The sequence below is a fragment of the Phaethon lepturus genome, unplaced genomic scaffold (assembly GCF_000687285.1).
Source record: "Phaethon lepturus isolate BGI_N335 unplaced genomic scaffold, ASM68728v1 scaffold7384, whole genome shotgun sequence".
Lineage (NCBI taxonomy): Eukaryota > Metazoa > Chordata > Aves > Phaethontiformes > Phaethontidae > Phaethon > Phaethon lepturus.
This window is the reverse complement of record NW_010535380.1, coordinates 1-21995: the sequence shown is the minus strand read 5'-3', so window position 1 is coordinate 21995 and position 21995 is coordinate 1. Positions and strand designations below refer to the sequence as shown.

Genomic DNA, 21995 nt, shown 5'->3' with positions numbered 1-21995 from the left:
CCAAGCAAGCAATGCCGAAAGAGGCTGTTGGTCAAAGCCCCTGAGCTTATTCCCTTAGAGAGAAAGGATTAAAGGTCACTTCCTGAACATGTTTGCAACTCAATAAGGTAGTTATATAGAAAAAATGTCACTACTGTATTTCAAAACCTTGTATTTTGCGAGGTATTTGGCCCCAATTTTGTAAACGGAATGACTGAATCCTCAGTTGTTTCAGTATCTAGTTTTTGATTCACAATTAAGCTTGGGAGTATATGTGGCAAATTTACTTCTGAGATCATGCAGAAACTTTCAGTACGCAAAGGCTTCATTTATAACTCAAATCTTACATTTGTCACTCAAGTCAGTAGTTTGATATTGATCCCAGGCTTATATCCCTCCCTTCCAACTGCCCCCAAGACCCACCACTTATTGAAGGTCAACTTTATGTGAGTAATTTCCATAGTTCTTTTGAAGAGTTTTATGGATTCCAGAGGGAAGACAATTCCTAGTGCAGACTTGATTTTTTTCCTACATCCTTGCCACCTGAGCACATACCACCTACCACACTACACTCCCTGATTTTATGGCTACTTTGCTTGAAGCCTGTCAATTGAAGCGTTTGACTCAAGTGAAGTGTTACCGGGGAAAACACTATGGTATGAAAGGTGCATCTTTCATATTTGTAGATTGGAGATTTATCACATTCCTTTCAGTATTAAAAATTAAGCCTGCTTTTTCTTTGAATATCCATTATTCCTTTTTTAGTAATGGCCTTTCCATAGTATGTTGTTTTGATTTTCTGAAATTAATGACATTAAATTCATTTGTACAGCTGATTCTCCAAACAATGATAACGTGAACACACCCCCAACACCCTCTGCTAAATTTAGTTTCATAATGAGCAAGTAAAATTCACATTTTCTTTATTTGTCCATATAGTACACCATTTTTTTTTTAAAGTTTTAAAATTAGATAAAAGCATATTAAATGGCAGGTGTATGAAGTTCTTCAGAAACAATGCCAGAACAAAAAATTGAATTACAAAATGTTAAAAAATATGTAGGTACATTTGAACTTAACATTCCACTAACGCATGTTACAGATATTGTCTAATGAAAAATAATTGTGCCACTTACCTATTTTTGCTGTTTCTAGGAACTTTTTATTCTGTACATAGGACGATTCTGTACAAAATATGAAGTCTACATTTTTATTACTTATTACCATAAAACAAGGTACAATGTATGTACAATATTAAAATGAAGCCATACTAAAGCCACACTAAAAAGACACTTGTAATATTACTTTTGACATTCCTGATGTACAGGTTTGATTTTGGAAAACGGGGAAGGTTGAGACACAGAACTTTATGAAGAACAACAGTCACCAAAATACTACTTTAACTTTTCGGATGTATTAGTTTTAGAATGGTTTAGTAGAGGATAAGAAGTATATAAATATTTTTAATTAACATGCTAAACCATTAGTGGTGATAGATTTTGGAATATTGCCTAAGCAAATGTTCAGTGGCCCAAAGCTTCAAATATGAATTTATGGTGAACTTTAAGCCTTTAAAAATACCATAATACTTCCCTTTTTGGTGAGTGCTTATCTTCAATAAAGAACAGAAATAAAATCTAGACAGTGGAAGATGGTCTTATACACTGAGCATCACACAATCAATCAAACATTGATATACATGTTTGTTTTTCTTCCTTGGGTAACATAAGAATAATTCCTTTCAGCAACCTCTTGCACAAACATACTGAACACCCAAAATCAAAGGTAACTGATAATCTATCAGCTAAAGATGGAAGTTCAAACAATGGTATATCAAAATACATAGACATTGCTCTACACAATTAAAAAAGCACCCTTTTTCCCTCAAAAGGAGAAGGCATCTTTAAACTGTTTTAATATAGTTTATCCTAATGGTAAAGCATATTCTTTTTCAAGTTTTGCAGGAAATGTTTTCAGACATAGTGGACATTCCACTTAAAGGTTGGGTTGGTATTTAAATTTAGTTGTTTTAAGCCAATATTTACCACCCACAATTTTCTTCCAATAGACAACATAACTAATATTGGAAATTGAATGCTAAATGCAACCAACAAACAGCAGGCACTACATCTGCACAAGGTTACTATGAATGTCTGCTTTGCGCACTTTTTTCCCATGGATGCAGGAGATGTTATACTTCCTTAAAAAGTAAAAACAGAATTATTTTTAAAGAAGCCACGTTTTTATCTCTTTATGCATCAAGACATTAAACATTAAGTTATATCATGTTACTGCCAGAGACAAAAGAAACTAATCACCCATTTAGAATAGCAGAACACATTTCAAACAGCTTGTAAGCAGGATAAGTAAGTCAAAATACTGGCCACCCTGAGAGAAATCAAATATTGAAGACAAAGCACATATTTTAAAAGAGATTTTCCTCCCGTGCTTTTCCATCTACAACAAAAAGCTCATTACATGCAAGTAATCTTGTGGAATATATAGCAGCATTTGAAGATCATCAGCAACTCAGATGCATTTTCAGTTCACTTGTGAGGTGTACTTGCAGCGCATGTGCTCTTTACAACAACAAAAAAATATTTTCACGGTAGAATTATGGTCACTATCTCCTCAGCTCTTAGACTCATTTAAAAAGAAGCAGAATGGAATTCAAGGGTCTGTTCTTTTTCTTATTTTAATAAACTTGTGATGCTGTGTTTCCTGAAAGGTTATGTTCATCTTTCAGCTAAAAACTGATGCAACTGAAATCACGCATAATATCTGCCACAGAATATTGAACTCCTAGAGCCCAAGAGAAATGCTGAGTATTAAAAGCTCAGATAAGGGAGCAAACAGTGAAAGAGTATTTTATTGACTCGAAAAACCTTAAAATGAAATTTTATATGCAGTCTACTCCCAGTCATAGTAAACAAATTTTCATTTTAGGAAAAATTCTTCTACCAGTTCGTATCTGGAATACTAGTGCCGTATTATACACTAAAGACTGGAAAATATGGCTTTAAATATACATAAAGTATTAGGACATGGTGTATATATAGATATATATCTTTATCCCAAGTAAAGGAGAAAAAAATTTACAGAATTCTTAGAAAGGAATGATGATTGAGGATTGTCAAGAAAGTTACCAGTTTATAAGCCATGTTTCATAATACGAAAGAATAGCTGTATTTTCAAAACTGCTGGTATATTACAAGACAGCAATAATGTGGAAACAACGGTAAAGTTGAGAAATCCTAGAAAAAGTTTAATACTTAAATTTGAAATAATTTTACTTTTGAAAACACACATTTATCATTAGTACCAACTATTGTTCATTTACTTATTTAGATGGGAAGAGTTTATAGAATGCTCTCCTCAAATGTGACTATAAAACTGCATGTTATCAGCTAGCTGGTACAATAACACCTCCAGGAAATTGCGTCCACTCGATTATAGCAAACCCAATATTCTGCATATGGAATTGGGTAATTTACCATTGTTTGAACTACTGATCTTGAGCTGCATACTCTATTTATTGCCTACAGAACTGGGCTGAAGAAAGCTTTGACTTTGTGTGTAACTGATTGGTATGGCACAAAAAAAGTAAGTTCTACTGTAGAACTGAGTCCAGAAAAAAAAAAATTAGCCTCCAAAATAATATTTCACTGTAATAGTTTAATGCCCATCATGTGATATTAATTCATCAGCTCTGCAATGTGATTCCAAGGCTTTCATGGTATAGATATCCTGAGGCAGTTCTGACTTGCGTCGCACAAGAGGACGATCTTTTTTCTGATCTTTCTGTGCCTGAAATAAAAATAGAACAAAGTTGGCCAAAATATCAATTACTAAACAGTTACTTAAAAATATTTCTTGCACATCAGTATGTTCACTTATGGGAAAGGAAATAAAAAACATATGGGAAAAAGTATATACTTTCTCCTCTTTACCCCACCAGCTACCCAGTTCATTTTTTTGCTAAGAAGAAAAATTAGGAAACTAACTAAGCTATTAGCAATCATGGCATTACCACCACAATTATCACCTGATAACATTAAAAAAAAAATTACGATCTATCTTCTCACTTCTTTTCATTTTGTATGTTTCTACATGTTAAGATAAATGATTTTAAGTTTTTTCCATGCTTCTAATTACTTGCACTATTCATATATCTGAAAGTTTAAGGTTCTGCTGTATTAATTTACTGATGCTGCCTGAAAACCACACAGTATTCCTATCAAAGTATCTTTAAACTATATAATGGTGTCTTTATATAGTTCCCATGCCTGTCTCACCTACCCAAATTTGCCTATTAGATCAATGATGTTTATTCATGTTCTTCTATAAAAAACTCCTTATAGAAACGGATTGACCTGTACTTAGCCATTGATTTACTAGCATGTTCAAAAAGTTACTAAGCCACTGGTGGTCAAATTTTATTGTAGAAAAGAGTATTCACTAAAAATGCTCACAATCTGGTACAGAAAAAAAATTCCTGGTCTACTTTCCTCAGTCGTTCCATCACCTCTTCAGTACGGACATCCTGCTACACCGCTAACCTCTGGCATAAACCTTATTTTCATTAAAACTGTATAGATGTTTACATAGTTCCACACTTCTGAAATTTGATTTAAAAAATAAACTAAGTTGTCCTTTTGATTTGCCTTTTTTTTTTTAACTGATAACTAAATCCTCTTGTTTCAGCATTAATTTCTGATGGTACTCAGCAAGGGATGCATAACTGTCTTTCCAGTGTCCTCTCGAAGACTGATGCAAAAATGCTACCTAGCTTTCTTTCTGCAATACCCTAATCTTTAGTTAATCCTTTTCCTGCCTTGTGACCCAGACTTACCAATCCTCTTGCAAGCTTTATACTTCTCTCAGATTTCTCTAAGTTCTTCTAGTAATTAGAATTCCTCTTTCAAACCATTCTGTTAGCTCTGCTAGGACAGGATCTTTTATCTTTGAAACACAAGCTTATAACCTCTTAATCAGCTCATTTACTTCTTGCACACTTTCTGAGCAAGGAAAAGCAGGAAAGCATTCACTTGGAGAGATGGCAAAAGAATGCTTAACCAGTTCCAACCCCAGTTTCAGAATTGTGTTTAGTTTACAATTTGTTTCTTTTCTATTAGCATCACTTTTTTAATCCCAACCCCTTCTAACAATCTGGGCAGGGTGGGGAAAATCAAGCTCATCCATAGGAATGCAATGCACTGATTTTCCAGCTGGAATGCTATCAAATGAAGCTGTATATAGCCTCAACATTACAGCTCTTGAAGTTGAATTCTTTGTAGAAAAAAGGTAAGACCTAGGTAGAGACCTTGGTTTTAGTTTGGTCTGACATTATATTTTTGTGTATTTTATACTGTATATAAAATCCCGAAAGACTTCCAGCAGCTAGGACTGGGCACTTCGTTCTTAACTGCTTGTCCCAACTACCAGTATATAGTCATGCTTTGGCTGCTTTTCTTTTAAAACTAATGTTAAGAGCACTCAGAGTTAGGAGGTATGAGTTGCAACTCTCTCTGACCAGGATGGAAAGTGAGCCAAGGTCTCATAAATCTTGAGAAAATTAAGGAAATAGCATAGTAAAATATGGACACTACCATCAACACAACTCTAAGGTTAAGCAGTACTTGTGTCCTTCAACAATCTTGTATGTAACTTTCGTCACTAGAACCGGTTCTAGGCTCTAGAGCTAGTGATCAGCAGCCCGTGTCCCCATCACGTGGGCAAGCTATCAGAGGTCTGAAGAAAGTCAGAGGTTTAGGAACTGACTAGCTCTAACCAGCATTCCCATTCAGGGGAATGCTACCCTCATTCATTCCCTGGATAGACAGGTAGTTCAGCTAAGATTTACATGTAATGCACTGGGTTCCACTCCAGAGATAAGTTTTTAAAAAACAGCAATCGCTGAGCGTGTCTTGGAGGCATTCCAGCATTTCTTTTGATTTCAACCTTCACTCAAAATGCCACAGTAAAAATAATAAAAAAACCCCATAATCTTGCAGGATAATGACACTGGAATTTTAAGAAAGTAATGTAACCCAACCTAATGGCATTAGGTTGACCATATGCTTCTTTTTATTAAATTTCTTGTTTGATACATTGGCTCAAATTAACAAACTTTTATCTCTGTTCTCAATCAGTTTTTTCCAGCTACAGATCATTTCTCTGGTCTTAAACTTTGCTGGATTTAGAGATATTCATATTACTGATATTCCTACCAGACATCTTAGTGATACTGGAATGTTCCCTGGCACCTCTCCATTTTCCATCAGCTCCAAGTGTGAATCTCTAGTTTGAATGTGAGGATTCTAGTTCCACTTAACTGAAGTTAAATTAAAAATGCCTCAAGATCACTACGCATTAGCTTAAGATTAAAAGACTGGAATGACCTTAAGAGTCCTTGCCCTGTAGTAGGTAATAGAACATGACAGATGGTGGACTGAGGAAGAAGACCCACGAGTGGGCAAGACAAATGCACGCCTTATGCATATTTTTTTTTCAAAACATAGTAGCTTTAGCCACTAAGAAGGCTCTGAGTAACAAACAAGCAAAAATGTCATCACTAGAATCTGGCTATATTTTATCCAAGTTTTCTTTATGAAAAAGCAAAAGTGTTATATAGGGAAGAGGATAAAACATGACATGGTAGATTTTAGCCATATTTTTAACCATCCTTAAAGCATAATCATTGTTCCTGTCATGACACAAAAAGCTATTTCTAAGTGAAAAGAAAATGACAGCTTCTGTAAAGAAATGTCAAGAGACCATACAAGAGATTCACAGGCATTAGAAATAGAACACTGTATTGCTGCCTGCTACAGTATCACTTAAAGGCAGCAGCTCTAAGTTTATTACTCTAGGATAAATGGTTTCAGGGATGAAAATATAACCCAAGTTTATGCCTATGATTAACAGTTGTTTAAAAAAAAAGTAATTCATAATTTAGAGTACTTTGTTATATTCATGTGGCCTTACCTGACAAGCCTCTTCTTTCACTGTCTTTTTCAGCATCTGCAAATCTTCAATTAAAGGCCCATCTGTTTCCATCGCAACAGGACTGTTCAGCAAACTCGTGTCACTATATGTTGGGTACTAATAAAATGCAAAGTGTTAAAATAATCATTCTTAGTAGTAACACCTAAATACTAAGAATGTATTTGAGCATTTGAATGATAAGATTAGTTATTTGAGATTAGCTTCAATATGTTATGCCTCCAGGTACGAAGTAATAAATTTTTAAATGGAACTCCAATACTTTGGAAAAATACAGTCATCATACAAAATTATGCTTTGATTATCCGAGATTGAATTTTAGAACATTCAGATTTTGCCAGGATTGAATGTCTACTTTGGCAACCATTTATATGAAACCTTACTAATACACTGTCTAGTGATTTGTGAACAGTGTAGCAACCCAAACAATGATTTTACTTTCTGGTGCAATTTTTCGTTGGAAAATACACTTTTAAAAGGCCAAATATGGTTAACATAAATTTAAAATAATTCCAAATCCAAAATATTAAATTTTTCTGTCTTACGAAAGTAAAGAAGCCATAAAAGTCTTTCGGGAATAAAAAAAAAAAACCCTTGTAAAAACACTTGTATAGTATCTAAAGCTTACTGTACAGCAATCTCAGCATTTTAAATTCCATCTTAATTCAGATGAGGTGTATGTGATATTGAAATAAAAACTCATTTATGAACACACACACACTTTTTCATCCATTTTCCCTCAAATATTTTAGTATCTGAGTGTACCAGTAACTTAATGCAGATGAGACTAAATAGAAAAAACCTGAGAGCAAGGATTTAATGAATGTAATTATCATGATCTAAAATCTTAAAATGTATTCCTGTGTCATGCAGGGTCAGAAATAGCTCTGAACAACAAGAACTGTCAGTAACTAGACAAATTAAAAAGTTAATAGAAATTCCAGGGGGAAAAAACCTTTAAAATCCATTATACAAAGTGCTAAAAGCATTTATACCCTTACATCAATTCACTGGAGCACTCAGTGTTCAAATTAGTAATTTTTATTTTAAATTGCTTCCAACTGTTAGCTATCTTCAAGCTTACCATGCAGAACATACTGTATACAGGTTATGTTAACCAGTTTCAGAAAACGTACACAGTTACAAAAAATTACTTCAGAAGAACAGGAAATTTACACTGTAGAACTCTAAATTTTACTACTACAAGTCAATCCCCTTATTTAGCCAGACATGCAAGAGTTCATCATTTGTGATAGCAAATGACCATGTGTATCAAGTACTCTTCAAGCAAGGCTTTTGTATGCCTTATCTGATTAGAGGAATGCTTTGCTATTGAAAGTCAACTGCTGCTTTCATATGAATGGTTCTTTTTTGATTAATTTAACTAATGTGTTGTTAAAATTAAACAAAATGTCAGTTGACAACTTTGATTTCAGCAGTTTAGTAATTGCTCCATGAAAAATGCCACAAGAGGAAAAAAACATTTATGAAATTCCTCCTCCTCAGAAAAAAAGATGACCCCATACTTTGTTTTAAAATAGCACTGAGATCAAAAAGTGTCCCACTTCTGTTTACAAAGTACCGTTACTCCATCTTCCACCACTTTAAACTCAGCTAGATGATGTTGGAAAAATAAAGTACAGTAAGTTTCTTGCTGCAGGATAGTAAAATGCTGGCTGCAAAGTAACTGAAACATTTGGGATGCCTCCCCCCTCCCCCCCAATAACAGCAATCAGTATGATTGAGATAAAGGAAAATGGCAGCATTCTACAAGCAAATTAAATAGGGGGGCGGAGGAAACAACCCATGCCAACCATCCGCTTCTTCCATTACTTCAAAATATAACAAGTAGTCTAAAGGACCTTTGTTTCTTTATGGAAATTTCAGTTACATCAAGTAATGCCTGGCAGGATGTTTTCCTTTTAGTAAGAACCGGAGGTGCAGGTTCACCAGAAGACTGGCCCAGTGCAAATATGAGAACAAATGCAGCAGACAAGAACGTACAATATTACTTTAATCCATTTGACATAGAGGAAAACTGACCAGTCATAACTCACATTTTGCAGAAAGATCTCTTTTGTAATATATTGTTTGCAAAGCAGCTTTTCAAGAGAAACCAATTATGGCATCTCTATATTTTCCATAATTTTGCACAATAACTTTTCAAACCGCAATACAGTATATCCTATTATAAGAAAACGAAAAAAGTACTTCATATCATACTTTTCAGAAACCTTTTTTTAAAAAAAATTACTTGCACAAGAGAAAGGTTACAAATTTTAAAAGTACTTTTATTGTATATCTTTCATAATACAATTAGTGAAATTGCTTTATTTCCATGATCAGTCAGACCTATTTCCCCCATTGATATTTAACAAAACTAAAATATTTAAACATGAACATGTTAATCTTTTCTAAATACCTGGGGATTCGATTTGGCTAGATTTTCTATTTTAACCCATGCTTCTTCCCGTTCCTTCAATTTTAGCTTCTCTCTGAAAAGAAAAAAAAAAATTAGAAGTAAAAACGGCAAAAGAAGCTTGGTGAATTTTGCATCACAACTTGTATACTTTCTAAAAATGAGGAAATTCACTAGAAAGATTCAACAGAATAAGTTACTTAGCTATGCCTGTTTCAGCTTACTGCCCAAAGTATCACTTGCTGTTGACAAGATAATTTGCATCATAACAACACCCCACGATCGCAAAGCAACATCAAAAGAGATGAATGTTTTCTCATGAAAACAAGCTGACTGATACCGGTTTAACTTTAATAACTGTACGTTGTTAAAAGAATTAAAATTAAAACAGAAAGAAGTCTTGATCTATGTTGAAAGTGTGTTTGTGTTTCAACTTTGTAGTATTTGAATTCTATATTGAAACATAAGAAACTATTATCTGACCATAAAAAAAAGGCGGATTCTTACTCTCAAGCCCAGTGGCTTCAGGTGATAGTTTAAATGAAAAGGCCCAGAGACCTTTTGAATTGGTCACTAACAGAGAAGTACCTGACAAAAATACACTCATTCAAGGGAGTCACAAGCCAAAAGGGATGCCATGGGATGCTTTTTTAAAAAAAAAGAACCAAAGTACGAAAGGTTTGTTTCCTTATGCCTAATTCAAGTGGTAAAATCTAGGGGTCTTTTCCTTTCTTTCTAACACATAAACAACTTACTGCAGAGACTAGAATGAACACTGTCTTTGAAAGGTGGTGGACTTTAAAAGGGCTTTGAGCTTAGGAGTGTTAAAAATGCTCTCAGGCTTCAATGCATAGAACATGTGATCCAAATGTTAAAAAAAAAATGATCAACTCTCAATTAAGTTAAGTTTGGGCTGGGGGGTGAAAGAACTTTTTAACCATGCCCTTTTAAGTTGTTGTGTGGTGGGGTTTTTTGTTATTACATCGCTCAGCACTCTGCCTCTCTTAGTTCACACTCAAAATGCCACCCAAAAAGCCCCAAGAAACAGAGAAGAAAAGATTGCTTTTCTATTTAAAAGGAATTCCACTTATTTGCTACGAGGGAAGACACACTTACACAGCCTTTTTTTTTTTTTTTTAGCAAATGTTTGTATTTTGTTATCTATAAACACAGACACATATATCTTAAAAATCTGTTATATTACAAGCTCATTTCTACTTAAAATGTAGTAAGGAACTTCAAAACTTGGAGAAATCAACCTACATTAAGAATTTGTACTACTTCCAGTACATTAGTTAAAAATAGGTATATAATTTGAACCACTACTTGAAGGAATCCCTGTTCACTTTGAAATTAAAAATAAAATTCAAATCCAGGTATTTTCAGGATCCACTTTCTAACTGTGCTCCCCAGCCCCTAAAATGAGAGCCAAACTATTAATATTTTTTACTTCTTGATCTCATTTTAGTAGGCTTTATAATATACTGCATAATCAAAAAAATTATGTCTATTTAACAAAATTGGAAATAGAGGAACAGAAGACAAGTGACTTTATGATCATAAACTTAGCTGCATTTTTGGGCATAAAACATAAAAATTCTACCTTCCAAATTCCTGCTCTGTTCACTGGCCTATGCAAGAATATACTAAACTCAGCAGGATTCTTCTGGCAAGTAATGTACGAATGCCCTGGATTACAATAGAGTAACAACTTTATTTTGGGTAATCTTTAGAAAAACATGCACATATGCACACACACAATACAATGCAGAAAAATACTGGAAAAGTGTTTTGGAAAGAACTGAGTGACAGCATGGAAGAAAATAACACTGAGTAAAGAAAGCATGCTAAAATAAACACAGGATGTAAACTAAATTGTTTAACAGATTTTTTTACACTGGGCTCCATGATTAGCAGTGTAAAAAAAATTTATTTTAGGAAGATGGTGATACCCACATATGCACACACACAATACAATGCAGAAAAATACTGGAAAAGTGTTTTGGAAAGAACTGAGTGACAGCATGGAAGAAAATAACACTGAGTAAAGAAAGCATGCTAAAATAAACACAGGATGTAAACTAAATTAACAGATTTTTTTACACTGGGTTCCATGATTAGCAGTGTAAAAAAAAATTTATTTTAGGAAGATGATGATACCCAGCAGGTCAAAGACTACATGAAGCGTCTTATTAAGAAGATTTTATTAAAATTAGAAGATTTTACATTTCACCAAGTCGATTTTGACTGGAGGAAATACAACTGCTGTACTGTAATGAAATGGGCAGCTTCCCAGCAAAGACAGTAGTTTTTCAGAGCTAAAGCACTCTGAACAAATCATTCAAGAACAGACAGACACACTGACATGAAAACTTACTTCAGTTTTTCTGCTTTAAATTGCTGTGTGCAGTCATCGAACAGTTTTTGGTTCATCTCCATGAAGAGTTTCAGAGCATTGTATATCAAGCCATGTATTGTCCTATAAGTAAAACTTCTGGTTGAAACTCAGAGTACTTTAAACTTTGAAATTTATTTTTTCTGGTCAACAGTAGCCAATAGCCTACATAACTGGAAAATTACATCATTTCAGAATAAATGGAAACAAAACTAGTCAGTGGAAGTTTCAGTTTACCCTCAAAAGGGCTAATACAATCACTAAAATTACCAACTTTGAATGCAGTTTTCTTATGCTATAGTACTACTCATCACGCTTTTGATGTTTGAACTTCATTTTTAATACCACATATGTCAATACAGGACTAGTTTTGAAATTTAGTAGCTGACACTAATCAAACTAGGGTTGTTAGAAAAAATGCTAGATGACATTAAAGATCTTGAGATAAGTAACTTACGGGCAACTGACAAATTCAAGAAAAGAAGTTAGTGATTAAAAGGAACCTAGAAACCCATTCATTTTGAAAACTGCCACAGAGCAACAGCACTCACTTCAACACAATTGTGCCAGGACTCTTTAGAAAAGTGAAGTGGAAAACATAAGAAAAATTAAACAAAAATAATCTGCTTTATGAAGCACTTTTACAGTGTAATTTACAGTTCCATTCTGTAATCTATTGCTGATCATTAAATTGAAAAGCAATCAGTTAAATGATTACTTTGTGTCATACATGTAAGTTACAAGTAAGACTGCAGCTGTACTGGATAGCATGACTTCCGCTCAAAATAAAATGAATGCATGGCCTTGAAAGCCAGAAAAACCAACCAACAGCAATCCACTTTTACTATGTACAATTACATCACTGAATCAGAATTTTATTAATGAGTACATTATTTGTTACCGCTTGCATCCAGTGACAGTAACCAATCACTTTAACATCACTATCTTCCATTTCATTTCCTGTGTTTAGTGGCAGATTGATTACGCATTCTTGGCCAATGTATCAACAGTCCTCAATTCACGGCCAGCGGTAGACTGTGATACTTTCGCCATCCCAGCAGTTGCACAATAGCTCAAACAAAGAGGCACTTTACAATGGAACAGCTGCAGAAAGGAGCTGACCGGGACTGTTTTCATGCGTAAGTACTATGTTATTGTGGGGGAAAAAAGTGAAAATAGTCAATGGAGAAAGAAGAGAAAACAATAAACAAAAAAAAGGGGAGGTGGGGGGTGGGAATAAAGAGAGGAAAGGAAAAAAGTGACCTGATCTGTAACCTATACCACCAGAACGCAGAAGAAATGCAAATCAAAGAGGTTAGAGATCAGAAATCAATGTTAGTCAATTACAGATTAATGCCAAATCTGCTTCATTTTAGTAAAAATATATCAAGGATTAGATGCACTAAAACACTATTTCTTGTTTAATGAAAAAAGGAAAAACTATCTTCCTCAATTCTTAATATTTCCTAAAAATTTTGACAATCATCTCCTCCTCCTTATCCAGCAACTTTAACGCCACAGAATGAGGGGCTCAACACACTTAAAACTAGCAACTCAAACAACTGAACCACTTTTCATCTGAGAACTAGACATAAGTGAGATAGCAGAATTTTATCTGTACAAGTGCTTCTTACTTGTTCCAATGTGTCTTTGAATTCCGGTACAAGGATGGAAACATGATGGGTAAAATCTTTGCTGCATTATCACTAATTAAACTCATAATATATTCATTATTCCAGTAGTATAATGCTCGCTCTGCAACCTAAGAAGACATGAAAAAAGGAACATTTCTTCAGACAATCTCTTAAAGAGCCAATAATTGAAACATTTGGCAAATATAAGGGAAAGGTAAGAGAAGTTGCAATTTAGATTTGGATTTTTCTAGTGCAAACAGGAGTGTCAGAATCATAGTCATGAAACTGGTAGAGAGATGGAAAAATTGCTTTTTCTTTTATAGGGACATGATTGAAACTATAACCTATGAACTCTGAAATTCATGCAAATAAATGTTTTCCGAAAGAAAGAGTATTTGTAGAACTCTATGACAAGCAGAGAAATGTAAACACTAAGTACTGAAAGGGCTGAGGTACTTCTGAAAACAGCGAGCTTAAGTTTTTATGTTAAGCATAACACTGAAGTGAATCACCCAATACGAATCCACAAATTGTCTTTTGAAAAGAAACAATAAAGCTAAAATTTGGATCCCTAAAATTTGACACAGAACTGAAGACTCTCTTTTGCAACAAATAAAATTCATTACAGTGAATGACTAGGTAATACCATTAACAAGTCTGCTTTATAAAAATCCTTATATTATTGTACATTCAGTAAGTACAGACCTGAAAGTGTGGACTGGACACACATTTGGCTAGCTGTCTGAAAAGAGGCTCCATAACTTTTACAAATTCAGATGGTTCAATAACATCTAAGATTTCTTCTAGTTCATTTAAAAACATGACTTCTTTTGGACTGTGAGTCTTTGGCCAGTATTTCAGCAGTGCCATTACAACCTGTAGAGACAAAGTGAACATAATCTTTATGATAATTTGACTTTACCTTGCACTAAATTATATCTCATTAAGAAGTCTGATATTTCGAATAGAACACAAAACTCATATTTCTTGTCCCATGTGACAGCAGGGATCAGATATAGTTCAGTGTCACAGAAATAACTGGTAATAGGTCTAAAAACACTTCCTCAGAAAACAAAATTATCCACTTAAAAGACATGTTCAAAAATAATAATCAAAAGGCTAGAGAAAGTAACCTGACATCTAATTTAACATGATCATCAAATCAAAGTGCAAATTTGCTACTATACTATGGGGAAAATTAGCTGCCACTTAAGTGATAGTAGCTTTCAACCTCTCAGTTTCTTGGAGGTATACTCCAAAGCTCAAAAAATTCAGTTCAATCATTAGATTTTAAGAAAAGATTCACTATAAATACCCAAATCGACAGGTGACCAACTACTCAAGGCATGTTGCTCTTAAACGTTGGGTTTTACTTAATTGACTATATTACTATAATCACAGTCTTAACTTTCTTCATGATTATTAAATTATTTACCTAGCTTGCTGAAGCTTTTTTTGCTCAGCAAATCATGAACACTCAAAAGATAGATGGGAGAAAGGGGCAGGGGAGGAGGGCTGGGGACAACTAAAATATCCATAAAAATGTGACACAAAAGGAAGTCATCTGACAGTTGGCTCTAGTCTTCAGAAAGTCTATGGGAAACGTTTCTGACGTCTAGTTGAAAAACAAACTCTCTCATCTACTGAATATGTAAGTAGAAGAATTTAAGTCTGAAAAGTGATACTAGTTTAGCAATTAAATATCATTAAACATTGTATTTATTAGTGGAGTTATCAATTACACCGTAATTTATTCAAGAGTCTTCGAAAATACACAAGGTTATATTGAAGGAATAACTACTCTTATTGCTGTTAGCAATTTCTGATTTAAGGAAAATGTGAGTAGACACAAATGGTTCTCTTATGAAAAGATGATTTTTTTCCTAAAGATGTCAATTTTCAAACCAAAGTGTAAGATTGTAATTTTTATTTTTTTTTTCAAACTATAAAAAGTTTTCCATCTGTGGCAATTTGGTGCCAAACAATATTCAAATAGGAAGACATTCTCCTTCAAAGGATATTTAAACTATGTTAAATACTTTAAAATGACTGGCATAGCACTCAATCTTAAATTTAGACATTTTTTATGAGAACTTAATATAACCTTGAATGTTTAAGTTCATAAATGCTTTTGTTTTGTGGTTAAGGATTAAAAAGCCACACAAAGGAAAAAAATATGACGGTGTCTGTCTAGTCCCAGACGTAGGATTGGAGGAAAAAAACCACCAAACAGTACAGACTTACTGAAAAAAAACTCCTTTAAAATAAAGTTTATATTTGTTTTTTTATATAGTTTAGAAGTTGCAGCAATCCATTAGCCTTTCTCTCAGACAACAATCTTTTTGTCTCATTTCGGAAAAAAAAGCAGCCTCTTCTTTTTGTTTTCTGAAACGGAGGACATTTTTATAGAAGGCCAGCTTTTTATATTTAAAAAGTATAAGCAATATTTAATATCATCACTGACAAGACAACTCTGAGAAACCAGTGCATCTTTCATGTTTGCATCATGAAAGCAGAGATTATGTCCACAATGAAGCCTTGGGAAATTTATGCAGATTTTTTAAATAAAATTAAAATAAATATATTTTTTTAAGCCATCAAAAAGTCTCCTGAAAATTATAAGGGGAAACAAAGTGTTTTATTTTGTAATGACCATAAGGGGAACTTAGTACTTCAGTGACACATGTGCTAAGTTTTAAAGAATGTTGTAATCATGTACTAATTTGGGATCAAAAAGGGGAAACAGACTTGGATGCATATTAGTTCAGATTTGTACTAGGAAATACGTAACATCCTAGCTGATGTCTGGAAGGAAAGCTAAGATATCACTATCTTGTATAGCACAAATGACAGAATGGCTGACATTTGATATCTTAAATATTAAAAGCTCCAAGTAGAAGAGTTCTTGCTCAGCTGCATACTTCATTTGTTTCAAGAATCCTAGTTTCCATTCTGCAATGGAAATGATTATAACGTAGTAACACACACTTCTGTTAATAGCAATTGTTTTACTGATTGCTACTTAGGGATTAAACATATTAGTTCTTATGTACTTAATGTTGGGTGTAATAAGGCAAAACACTATATATTATCGAGGACAATTAAAAGTATTAATTTATGCAATTGTGCACAGCCAAACCAAAGTCTGGTTTTGTCTATGGTCCAAACTTGGTAGACATGAACAGGATCTGACTCAAAAGCCTTGCATCAGTAGGTAGCTCTGAGTGCCAGAAATCTGTGTTCCATCGTAACATCAGTCTCTCAACATAGCACAGCTGAGGCAAGCTAAGTCAGAAGACTAAACTGTTTCTGGATCAACCATCTTGTATCCAGTCAGCCAGAACAAAATAAGCAGAATAAACTCTGGTCTGTTTGTAAGATGTATGGTCTTAATGTTTTAATTAATTTTGGACATTCCAAACAACTGCTGGAAAAACTGAATTTGATAGATCAAAATGGTTAAATATTTGGTCTTCCTACTAAAAACAATTACATATCAGTACTTTGTTCCCAAAACCTCCATAAACAGTCTACAGATGAAAGGGTTATTAATATTCCAAAATATATAATAACAACAAGATAAACTTACTGGTTCTGTAAGTGTGCTGTCCTTTTCTAAAAATTGAACTACACAGTATGCCAGCTACAGTAAAAGAAAAAGATTTTTATTAATACTCATGGTGAAACTGAACACACTTTGAAAAAGTGTGGATAACTGCTGAATTCAAATAAAAACACAACAGTTTCTCTGATTTTACAAAAATTGTTTGGCAGACAATTTAAACAGCAGAAGGGTAAATATGCTTTATTGATTTTTCCCCAACCTTCCCAAGACTGTCCTCACCTTTTTCTTGGTTATAATACAGACAAACACATAATTTGATGTTTTCTTCCTAGACCTAGTACTTTGCATTTCAGCACACTTAATCTTTTCAAACATAGGATTTAAAAATCACACGCTTGTCCTCTAAAGTGCTTTCCATTCAGTAACATCTTGGTGTCCCACCGTGATTTAGTAAGTATTTTCTATTTCATAACCAAAGTTAGTTAAAAATGCATTGAACAGTTGTAAATCTTAGGATTTTCTACATATGAGAACTAATGATAACTATGCATACCAATGTAAAGCTGAGACTGAATTACAGTACTTCAATTCTGAGAACGAGACTGTCTATCTGTACCTAAATGGTGAACTATTACATCCCTTTCACTTGATAGGCCAACAGTTCCAAAGTAAATGGGACGATCACTGCACACCTCATGAACTGTTGAACCATTTTTCTAATGTCTCTCCATTTATAAACGTTCAAATGATAAGCCCAATTGCTTTCCTGTTTTTGGTGACTGCTACCAAGACTGTCCCTAGGTAACTTGAGGAATATATAAAGATTATTACATCTAGTGTTCTCCACTATACTAAAGTAAATTTGAATTGAATCTAGAAATTAGCATTCTTCATGTATATCTGGATTTGGCAGCAAATCGTTCAGCCAGCAGGTCGAGGGAGGTGATTCTGCCCCAATGCTCTGCTCTGGTGAGACCTGACCTGGAGTCCTGCATCCAGCTCTGGAGCCCTCGGCACAGGAAAGACATGGACCTATTGGAGCGGGTCCAGAGGAGGGCCACAAAAATAATCAGCGGAAAGAAATTTTTCACAATGAGGGTGATAAAACACTGGCACAGGTTGCCCAGAGAGGTGGCAGATGCCCCATCCCTGGAAACATTCAAGGTCAGGTTGGACGGGGCTCTGGACAACCTGCTCTAGTTGAAGATGTTCCTGCTCACTGCAGCGGGGTTGGACTAGATGGCCTTTGAAGGTCCCTTCCAACCCAAACTATTCTATGATTCTATGAATATCTGCCACTGTTTCAATGTGCATTTTTGTGGTTTTACTCTGGTGTTTCACACACCAAGCTCATGTAGTGCTTTCCCATTTCATTCAGGAGGACACATGAGAGAGGCATCCCTATGTCATTACCTTCTTTCTTCTGATAGTAATGAGGAATGCAAATCACCTGAAGGTTTTGGAGCATTAGTTTATGAATTAAGAGGTATAGGTAAAGGTCAATCCATCTCAGGTAGGTAGAAGAAAAGGTGGCAATCACAGATGTCTGCACTAGTTGAGACTCTCAAGAAAGATCTGATCGGCTACACCCCAACAGGTTATGCTCACAGCATTAGAAAAAAAGAAGAAAAATCTTTTCAAATGGGAGCCACTCTAGTGTACTACTTCAACAGGAAGTGATGTGAGCCCCAGTAGGCAAGATCCAAAAGGAAATGCTTATTAGCATCTCTAATTGCTAGAAAATTGTAATTATACAAATGGTGTTCTTAAAAATACAAGTTGTTACTAATGAAATGGTACTTAAAACTTGGAGTACTTATCTTATGCAGAAAATGTTGGGAACTTTTCAATTAAAAAAACAAAGCTGTGTAACCTCCTTTCACAGAGAAAATTTCAGCATATCACAATACTTGTGTTTTTGCCAGCATTGTATGATTTCCCACTCCTCTAGGAATTCTGAATGGAACTAAACTCAGCACAGAAAAGATGTGGCTGGTTTAAAAGCACAATAAACTCAGATGCCCCCTTTTTTTCTGTGTAATTCTAAAAAGATCTAATGAATGAAATAATAATGTCCTGGTAAATGCTCAATTCCTTTCAAAACCTCAACAGTTGTAAGAAAATTAATTCAGCAGAGATTCTCCAAGTAGTTTAGAAAAAACTGTTTACAGATGACATTCATTAAAACCATGTTTTTCTACAATTTTTGTATGTCTAAACATTACAAACAAGAACAAGATAAACAAAAAATTCTCTGTGTGGATAAATATGAAGAACTCTCACATTAATCAACTACTTCATGCGTTTCATCTATAAACACTACAGTGCTTTTAAAAAAAATGGAATTTATCTACACACACACTTTAAAAAATTTTTTTTTTTCCCCTCAACAAGTGAAGCATACAGGTACATGTATTAAATAATTTCCCCAAGGCCAGTTAGTAGGGAAGTGTTGGAGCTTAAAACAGAATCCACATCAGAATGACTAGAGTCCCCCTGAGTCTCTAGGCAAACTCGCTTTAACACTAATCTGAAAAACACTGAACAAAACTTACCTGTGGATGGTAGACACTGAGTGATTTCACTTTGTGCAATGGTAACAAAACCTTCAATAGGAATATTTTGTGCTCTTCTTTTAATGGTAAGGCAAATCCATTAATTATGCTGCCAGGGAAAGAAATTTAAAAATAAAAACCAGCAATTATACAAAATCTGTACTACTGTATTATAGGATATACCAAAATCCTTGTTTTCAGTGCCTTTTTTTTTGCCATCTCCTAGAAAACATTACGCAACAGAAAAATTTACAAATTAAGTGTGCACCAGAGACTATTTAATTTTTGATCCAGTTCTCTGAAGATTAAAAATTAATAGAATAGTCAAATCAACCTCTGCCCATCCCTCACCCAAGTCTTTCAAAGGTCCCAAATTCTTCCAAGCTGACATGTATTACTAAACCTACACTTCAGATTCTAACTTTCACTATGAACTATTCACTACCATCAAAGTTCTGAATACATATGTCTCCCAGCGCCTTCACTGAAATAAGGAAGGAACCAGAGACTGGATGTAGAAGAAATCACAGAATGGTAGGTGTTGGAAGGGACCTCTGAAAATCAATCCAGGACAGCAGAGAAGTCAAAACATGATGACTTCTACTAAAATATTACTATTTCTGCAAGACCCTACCATATAACCAAACAGCATCTCAACATATGACATCCCAGTGATGTCATGTGAGTGCAGATGAAACTCAACAGCAGGTCAATGGCACCTTTTGGTAAAAACACAGTACTAAAACAGTGTTTTCTGTTCACTCACTTTGCTAGCATTAACATCAGTTAAAATACCTTTATAGATAGATAATAGATAATAGACTCCTATTGCCCATTTGCTATTTAAAATCCTGTATTACTCATTCTACTGCTTTTCTCTTCACTAACAAGGACAGAAGGCACCCAGGCAAAAGGAACCTGCCAAACTTATCAGAAAAAAAAAAACAAACAATATACATCAACTTCATTTAAAAAAAAAAAAGTTTCTCCAAGATGTTTTAAGGGTTGTTAACCAGAAAGAGAGGCAGAACTGCAAGGCAAGTTTGGCCTCAATTGAGCATGAAGAAATTCTGCAATCCTGTCAAGAGACAACTGTCAGAAAAAACTACATTAGTAGTTCTGACAAGTCAAAACCCAGGAACCCAACTGAAAACCGTTAACTCACAAGCAGCTCTATGTCAACCACATACTGTGTGAAACTTCTTGACGGATTCGAAGAATAACCAATACAGAACAGTTACAGCTTGGAAGCCTCATTTAGCTACTAGAAATTTTGATTTGGAAGCCTGAGGAAAAAAAATCCTAACCTTAACTTTTAAATTTCTAGCACTTAAAGCTAACCTAACAGAACCAAGAATTAAGAAGTTGGTGACTTAAGTAACAGTTTTGAAGACTGAGCTCCATATTCTAGTATTTCAAGCTTTGCACTGTCTTTAGTATATCTTGATGAGTATTGCTTGATTATAGTATGTTGAAGTAATGATAGACATTTAAGTCCTTTAATCATTAAACATCTCACTGAAAATTAAAAAAAATATTCTGGGCAAACTTGTAGATGTAGAAAATTTTAAAACAGCTTTCCAATTTGAACAGTATTCTGAGTTGCATTAGGAACAGCATTGCCAGCAGGTTGAGGGAGGTGATCATTCACCTCTGCTCAGCCTTGGTGAGACACATCTGAGGTGCTAGGCCCACCTCTGGGTTCCCCAGCACAAAAAGGACACGGACATACTGGAGGGAGCCCAGTGAAGTGCCACAAAGGTAACGAAGGGGCTGGATCATCTGACATGCAAAGAAAGGCTGAGAAAGCTGTTTAGCCTGGGGAAGATGAGGCTCAGGGGGATCCTACCCATGTGTACAAACACCTGAAGGGATGGTGTGTAGAAGGGAGTCACTCTTCTCAGCAGTGCCCAGTGAAAGGGCAAGAGGCAAATGGGCACAAATTAGAACAGGAAATTTCATTCAAACCTAAGAAAAACACCCCCGTTTTACTGTGAGTGGTCAAACATGGAAACCCACTGCCCACAGAGGTTGTGGAGTCTCCATCCTTGGAGACAGCCAAAGCCTGACCAGACACAACCCTGAGCAACCTGCTCTCGCTGACCTGTTATTTTTATGTTCAAACATATGGAAACACCATAAAAAAAACCCTAACTAAGCTTTTAAAGTGTATTAATATGTAAACCCCAAAAGCTTGCACATGGATTAGAGAAATCAGTTGATAAAAAACACACTAGTTTTGACAAGGCTGTCAGCTTTAATTTGGAAAATTTTAGTTTCAAGGGCTTTCACAGATGCATCACTGAAGTTTGCCATACAACAGGATTAACAAAAGAAGGTTTCTGAAGCTTCCTAATCTATGCTTCCTTTGTTTACCCACTAAGCATTTCATGATGTTAGAAGAATTTGTGAATGTATTTCACAGAATCACAGAATCACTAAG

The 21995-nt window shown here is 34.7% G+C and overlaps 1 protein-coding gene across 1 annotated transcript; it reads right to left on the bottom strand.

Moving 5' to 3' along the window:
- Positions 1-1120: 1120 nt before the first annotated feature.
- Positions 1121-19661, bottom strand: LOC104614885 (serine/threonine-protein phosphatase 2A 56 kDa regulatory subunit gamma isoform-like; the record flags this gene model as incomplete). The annotated part of the gene is made up of 8 exons (XM_010285789.1): positions 1121-3786; positions 6967-7083; positions 9407-9479; positions 11781-11882; positions 13433-13560; positions 14138-14308; positions 17022-17075; positions 19553-19661. Coding segments are annotated over 8 exons (886 nt in total), but the record flags the coding sequence as incomplete, so codon positions are not given.
- Positions 19662-21995: the final 2334 nt, after the last annotated feature.